This window comes from Dendrobium catenatum, unplaced genomic scaffold (genome assembly GCF_001605985.2).
Source record: "Dendrobium catenatum unplaced genomic scaffold, ASM160598v2 fragScaff_scaffold_1024, whole genome shotgun sequence".
Taxonomy (NCBI): domain Eukaryota; kingdom Viridiplantae; phylum Streptophyta; class Magnoliopsida; order Asparagales; family Orchidaceae; genus Dendrobium; species Dendrobium catenatum.
In genome coordinates, this window is record NW_021319486.1 from 3,009,299 (window position 1) to 3,017,510 (window position 8,212).

At 31.5% G+C, this 8,212-nt stretch overlaps 1 protein-coding gene across 1 annotated transcript; it reads left to right on the plus strand.

The window, feature by feature from the left end:
• Positions 1–775: 775 nt before the first annotated feature.
• On the plus strand, positions 776–6,041 carry LOC110103078 (AP2-like ethylene-responsive transcription factor At1g16060). The gene is made up of 8 exons (XM_020831635.2): positions 776–965; positions 1,228–1,310; positions 1,458–1,466; positions 1,557–1,645; positions 1,730–1,803; positions 1,900–1,950; positions 3,093–3,169; positions 5,491–6,041. The coding sequence occupies exons 1-8, from the start codon at positions 808–810 to the stop codon at positions 6,000–6,002; spliced, it is 1,053 nt and encodes a 350-aa protein (XP_020687294.1). The 5' UTR covers positions 776–807; the 3' UTR covers positions 6,003–6,041.
• The last annotated feature ends 2,171 nt before the right edge of the window (positions 6,042–8,212 follow it).

The window sequence follows — 8,212 nt, forward strand, 5'->3', positions numbered from 1 at the left end:
GGGGTGGAAAGGTGGAAAATTTATTAAGTGCGGCACCCGGAGGCGTCTGGAAGCCAATCCGGATGCGCCAATCTGGAGGCCAATCAGGATATGAACAAAACTTGAACTAGTACATTGGATTACATGATGCATTCGGATTAGCTTCCAGACGAGTTTGAACTCCGCACAAAATAATCTCTACAAAAGATGAGCTTAATATATACAATTTCTCTCAGTATAATTAGGTGTGATTCACGTAAAAGTCAGAATTCAAACAAAATGATCATATACTTCTACTCATTATCCAATCTATTGCAATCTATTTGGCCAAATTAATTTGATGTCTATAAAATTTTAAGACTTTGTTCATTATTTTGCTTATGCTATTGAACATTAATATTCAAATATCAGAATATAAAATACAATTATCTTATTAATAATAAATTCATTTTACATGTAAAATCCAAATCAATACATTCAAGATAATTATGAGAGAATTTCTAAAATTTAAAGCCAATATTAATTTTCAATTACATCCAACCAAACTATAAAGCTAACAAATTTTTTTATTTAGAAAATCAAATGGGGCCTTATAATCTTCCAAAAACTACAACGTAGATTAAAATGGACAGAAAAAAAAAAGTTTAGAGAGATATTTTAGAGAGAGAAAGAAAGGTTGGCCGGCTCTTATTTTCCATTATTCCAAAATAGTCCAACCTTTTGCCGGCTTTTTAAGACGCTCTCCACTTGATGACTTTGTCAATCTCTTGCCCTCTCACTCTTCCTTATATCTCTCGTCTTCTCCTCCTCTCAACACCTCAGTTTTCCATGGCGAAGAAGAAACAGAGCAACTCTCCTTCCTTCACAGACACAAACGACAGCAACAGAGGAAGCTTCAAAGGCATTGAAAAGGTGAGGAGGACGAGGAAGTGCGTGCCGAGAGAATCTCCATCTCAGAGAAGCTCGATTTTTCGTGGTGTTACAAGGTTCTTTCTTCTTCTTCTTCTTCTTCATCTTTCATAGATCTGTTCACCATTTCTTATACTGTCTTCTAAGCTCGATTTCTTCTTGTTTTTCAGCAGATTATTAATGAAAAATATAAACTTTTTCATATTTATTACATAAATTTACTTATTTATTATATTGAAATGGAATACGATTTATTAAATTGAGAAGTATAATCACTTCAATTTGATCCCTCTGTTTTGCTCTGTTTTCTTTACTTTGCTCTGTCTATTGGGATTTCAGGCACAGGTGGACTGGAAGATATGAGGCTCATCTATGGGATAAGAATTGCTGGAATTATTCACAAAACAAGAAAGGAAGACAAGGTTTTTATTTCGTCTGCTTCTTCTTCTTCTTCTTCTTCTTCTTCTTCTTCTATGTGTTTATGAGATTATTTCTGTTCTAATACTCTGTTGAATCTTTTTCCCCTCTTGTTGTGCTGTTGCTGTGGATGGAATTCAAATACAATGCAGTTTATCTTGGTGAGTTTGATCAGTAAAAAAGAATAAAAACCATTAGAGAGAGAGTTATACATTTTCAGAAAGATTTTACTAAGGTTTTGATGCGTACAGGAGCATATGATGATGAAGAAGCTGCAGCTCATGCCTACGATTTGGCTGCATTGAAGTACTGGGGACAAGAAACCATACTGAATTTTCCTGTAATCTTTCTCTTTATCTCTGTTCATCAGATTTTTTCTCTTTTTTCTTATAATTTATATGATTTTTAATTGTAAAAATGGCAGCTTCTGAACTACACAGGGGAGGTGAAAGAAATGGAAGGACAATCCAAGGAAGAGTATATTGGATCCTTAAGAAGGTAATTAAACCACAACCAAATACACTAAATAGGATTATCAAAATTAATTAACAATTAATTTAGTAATTAATATTATAATTTTTTTGTAAAATGCAGGAAGAGCAGTGGATTCTCAAGAGGAGTATCTAAATACAGAGGTGTTGCAAGGTGAGTCCATTGTTTTTTACTCTTAAACATTCGATAAAGGAATCATGACTTAATAATCTATGCTTAAATGTAGTTATAATGGAAAATTATGGAAATCATTTAAATAGTTTTCATAATAGTAAGAAAGCTTTTTTTTTTTAAGAAATAAAATAAAATGCTAAAAATTTCTCTAAGCTATAGTTGTTGGAAAAAAAATTATTTCAGAATAGACATTATACTATTAGATAAATTTTGAGAAGAGTGTAATATAAATTATTTATTAAAAAAATAAACAAATTAGAAAGAATATCATATCCACCTTTACATTTATATTTATTGCTTTTAAGCAATATAATTATGAAGGATGGATTTATGACCGTTGGATTAAATTTAAAGGGGTGGATGATGAGTTAATTTTGAGGATGGAGTTAGTTGTGGTTTTGGTGGAATAGTTAGGATTGGTTGCTTTATTGTAGCCTCTAAGCATGAACTTGGTTGGTTACCTTCCAACCATTGAGAAGTTGTGACATAAATAAATTTATTTCACATCTCTAATTTCTTAATGATTGCACCTCAATTTTTTTTTCAAAATAAATATTTAAATTATAATTTATTTATCACATTGATTTTAAAATTTGCATGTTGAAACATTCGATGTAATTGAGAGTTAGAGAGTTTAATGGCTTAATTTTGCACGAAGATACAGCTTACATATAAATAAGAGCAGAGTGTGGACAGAAACACAAATAAGATAACAATGTGGCATAAATTTAATAATTTTGATATTCATGTTTGAAAGTTTGTCATTCAAATATGTCTCGAGATTCATGTCAGATATACTCAAGCCTTATTGACTCGTGGTATATATAACTTTTTATTTCAATTCATGAGGAGGCCCCACATGAGGAGAAATTATTCTGTGCAGCATTGGCGGAACCATTTGCATGATTGTTAGGGGGGGAATTGCCCCCCCTCAAAAAAAAATTTTAAAGAAGAGTAATATATATATATATATATATATATATATATATGTTTTAAAATTATCCCTTATGTATATTAAATGCCCACTCTCACATATGAGTCCTCATGCATGACCTCTAAAGAATTATCTTTCTTTTTTGTGTGAATATGTAAACAATGCAATAATTTGAAATGTTTTATAGGCATCATCATAATGGAAAATGGGAAGCTCGGATTGGTCGTGTATTTGGCAACAAGTACTTGTATTTGGGAACCTATGGTAAGTAGGAGTTTTTTGTTTTTAGTTTGAATTTCTATTTTTGCAACTTGTATAATGTATATAGTTTTTTTTTATCTTTTTATTTATTATAATTAAGATTAAAATAGCTATGATGATTTTTTAATAAAAAAAAGAAAAATACTAATTTAATATAGATTTTATAAAGATTTTGCAAATGGGTGTCCCATTTAAATCTCTAAATCAGAAGCATTAATTATTTTCCCTTTACTCCCCACATATTGTCCTAATCTGTGAAAGCTACCCCATAGATTTGGGACCAACTTTTCATTCTATTTAAACTTCTATTTTATTTATTGTTATTGAACAAAAAAATTAGGTCATTTTGCTCAATTTTTTTTATCATAATAGTTTATTCAGCCTCTAATAAGTCACATATAAAAAAACTGAATTAATATCGCTAAGTAATTCATATTATATTTAGTAATATTTGAAATATATATTTTATAAAGCCTTTTTATAAATAAGTAAAAATTGGCCAATGAGCTTACCATATTACAACTTATATGCTAACTACTCTACTTAAGGCATGTTTGGGGAGAAATTATTTTGTGCGGAGATCGGACTCAGAATATCATCTGGAGAGCAACCAGAATGTATCACGTCAACAGTACTGGGCAGCAATACCGAGCCACAATACCGAGCGAAGGGTGACGTGACGCATTCTGGTTGGTCTCCGTACGACGCTCGGCCTCCGCACAGAATAATTAATCCTGTTTGGGACTATTTTCTTGTTGTTTTATTTTTAAAAGAGTAACAATAATTTTATTTAGCTACTATTTCCTTATTATTTTTTCATTACTTTTCAATAAAATTTGTGGTTAAAATTTATATTTTGCACCCATAATAGTTAATTTACTTTCCCCACAACTTTACAGTCAACTTTATAAAACATTATAACGTAGCTATCCCACACTAGCCCTTAAATGTCAATCTTCATAAAAGGTAAATGAATAATATAAGAAACTGATAATAAATATTTTTTTAATATATATATATATATATATATTTGATGTGATGAAATTTTACTTTAAGATGCAGACTTAATTGCCACGTCCCTTCTAAGCTTAAGCTCCTACCTAAAAATGTCCTCATGGTTGGCTATTTATAATGATCAATTTTAATGTGGCTGGCACAGTCTCACAGCTATAAATTTCAACCGAATAGGAGAATTTATCGTTGGGGGCAATGCTATGCTCCAATGTGATGAAATTTTACTTTAAGATGCAGACTTAATTGCCACGTCCCTTCTAAGCTTAAGCTCCTACCTAAAAATGTCCTCATGGTTGGCTATTTATAATGATCAATTTTAATGTGGCTGGCACAGTCTCACAGCTATAAATTTCAACCGAATAGGAGAATTTATCGTTGGGGGCAATGCTATGCTCCAATTAATTCGAAATATGCAAATTTCATTTATTCAAATTAATTTGCATTCTCAACAACACTTCAAAATTGATATTAGAAATGGAGAATAATAGAAATGATTGAAATTTTTGTTTAATTTGGTTTAAAAAGAGCTGAATTTTTTATTCTATAACTCAATTCATCAGCATAAGAATTAAACAAAAAACAAATTATATACATTAAGCTTTTTTTATCAAGATTAATGTTTCATTTGACGCAGCTTTTTATTGCTTCTTAAAATGACTTTCTAGTTTAAAAATTAAAATTTTTATTCCAGAAAGCTGCTTTAAGAAGCAGTAAGAAAGCTGTCCCAAATGAAGCCTAAGGTTTCGTTTGGGATGAATTTCTTATTGTTTCTTAAAACAATTTTATAATTCAAAATTTTTAATTTTTATACTAAAAAGTTGTTTTAAGAAACATTAATAAAATTGTCTTAAAAGAACCCCAAGTTTTCATTTGGGATAGCATTCTCTGGGCTTTGTAAAGCAGTTTTTTAGTACAAAAAGTTTTTGAAATCAAAATTTTGATACTAGATAACTACTTTAGAAAGCAATAAGTAAGCTATCCTAAATGAAGCCTGACAACTTCTTTACTATTTTCTAAGGTATTTTTCTAGTACAAAAATTTTTTGAATTAAAAATTTTAATACTAAAAATACATTCTAAAAAATATAAAGAAAGTTGTCTCAAACTAAATATAGGATTTTGTTTGGGACGACTTTCTTACTGCTTCTCAAAATAATTTTTTAGTATAAAATTTTTAATTTATTACTTAAAAACTATTTTAAGAAGCTGTAAAAAAATCATCTAAAATGAAGCCTAAGTTTTTTTTTTTTTTTTAATGATGATCTAAAATCGTTGGAGTAGTTTAGTTCTGATACAAACTAAATTTCACAGCAACACAAGAAGAGGCAGCAGCAGCATATGACGTAGCAGCAATCAAATACCGCGGCATCAATGCAGTCACCAACTTTGATCTCAGCCGTTACATCAAGCTGGTTCGTCCGAATCTTGAAGACAACAGATCGATGAACCCCTCGCAATCCACAAACGCATCGCCCAATTCTTGTCTCAGCTTTTCGCAAGAACAACAGCAACAAAATTATGAGCAAATCCTATCTTTACCTCACTCACAATCAACAATTCCGACTCCATCATCCGCACTTGAGCTGTTACTTCGATCATCAAAGTTCAAGGAGATGCTCGAGAGCACATCGGCGATCAACACGCCGCCGTCGCTGCAAGATTCCGGCGAAAAATCGCCATCTCAGTGCAGTTTTCCTGACGACATTCAGACTTTCTTCAAGGTCCATGACAATGAAAGCTTTGTTGTTGAAGGAGCCGATGTCATCTTTGGTGAGCTCAATGCCTTCGAAGCTCCAATTTTCCATTGTGAGCTTGATGTTTGAACTTCATTTTATTTTATTTTCATCAGTAGGGTTTTAATTTGTTATGTATTTTCCTTTCAGTTCATTTCGGGCAGCTTTTTTATTATTTTCTAAAGCAATTTTATATTAGAACACAGTAAAAAAGCTGTTTCGAAGGAAGTCGAAGTTAAATTTAGCTTTATTAGCCTTGGTTTTTAGGAGGGGAGACGATGATGGTGAAATTATTCTGTGTGGATGCCAAATGGCGTCCAGAGATCAACCAGGATGCGCCACGTCACCCCTGGTTCAGTACCCGGCACGGTACTGCTCTGGCTCGGTATCACTGGCGTGACGTATTCTGGTTTGTCTCTGAACGATGAACTGCATTCGGCGTTTGCACAGAATAATCTCTTGAGATATGATGAGATTCTTTATGAGTTTTATGTGTTAGGAAGCTTTAAGTTTGAGATTGTTTTGGTTGTTGTATTTAGCACTGTAGATAGGGAAGGTTTTATCATTATCTTTATATTTATCAAATAATGAAATCAAAATTTATGCATATGCAATTACAATTTTTTATTATTTACAAAATTACCAGTAATCATAAAATTATAAATAGTGAATTTAATTATTTATTTGATCAAATTGTTTACTTATAAACCCCTCAAAAGAATTTTGCAATTTTCAATTAGTTGATGTGCATCATGAAGTTCAAGACAACAATTTCTTGCTGATTCTATTAATCCTTTGGTGTGGCAAATTATTTTGTTGTAGTGGAAAAATTACAACAAATACATAAATATCATAGGCTTAAATGTCCAGCAGCCACACAACAAATCTAATTGTTATTAAATTTAGGGGGAAATTAAGATGTTAATTTCGGTTAATTAGGGATGTATGAGAGTTTTCTTGGAATAATTAAGGATTAACGAAAAATTAATTAACTAAATTTGACTTTAATGTGTATTAAAATATTACCTCTTGATGACTTTAATAGGGTGTAATTAGATGAATAAAACTAAATTTAATGAAAATGAGACCTACTAAAGAAAAATTATTATGTGCGGACCCGAACGATATCTGGAGATCAACAAGAATACGCCACATCACTTTTTTGTTCGGTATCGGTGCTCAGTATTGTTCGGTACAGGATGACGTGACGTGTTTTGATTGGTCTCCGGACCATCTGGTGTCCGCACAAAATAATTTCTCGTGGTCTCTTAACACGTATTTTTGTTAGGGAGTCAGTTTAATTTATTAGTAGGAATTCTTATACATCTTTGAGAGTTGTTCAATTTAAATTTTATGGACATTTATGATATCATGAGTAGTTATTTTGTGTTCTACTTAGGGGGAGTTAGTCAAGTTTGCTCGGGCTCAAGTTCAGCTCAATAAATGACTAGTAAGTAGACCTCAATAAGCTAACCAATTAAGTTTGAGCCAACATCAACTTGACTCTTTAGCTTAAGTCAACCTCAACTGCATTCATTTTTTAGTCAACAAAATAGTCCAAAAATATTTAAAAATTATATATATATTTTTATATCAAATGATTTCTTATTAATTTTCTTATAATTTTTTTTATAATTTAATTAAAATTTATTCTTTATATAAATGAGCTAGTTTGTGAGTTGATTCAAACTATTAAAATTAAGATTTAGCTTGAACTAGAACTCGATTAATTAATCAAGCCAAGCTCAAATAAAAAATGACTCGAGCTCTTCTCATCTCGTTAACACCCCTACTTCTACTCGAAGGATCAAATTTGCGTAGAGGTTGATTTAATGTCTCTTATAAATTTTTCTACTCTTCCCTTAGCCGAATGTGGATACTTTTTCTTACAAAAATTTTAACTCCCTAATGTCTTAAATACTCTCATACATACACATTTTAGGATATGTTTGATTTGAAGTAAAGAGGATGCAAAAGTATTCCAAATATATAAGTATTCAAAGTATTGAATGAAAATGAATGCACCGTAAAATTCCACGGAATTCAATTTTTACTAATTAGTTTATTTTTTATGAATTTTAAACTCGGCCAAATTTGATTGAATTCATTTTTCACTTTAAGCAAGCTACCATGTCGTTACCGACCACCTGCCATGACCTCCCACCGCCCAACACTGCTGACCACCAACTACCGCGGCCAACTACCACCAAGCACCGCCACCCTCTGTTTTATTTTGATCCCCACCGCTTGCCGACATCGGCCGCCACTGTTGTTGGTCGTTACCATTGCTAATATGTCAT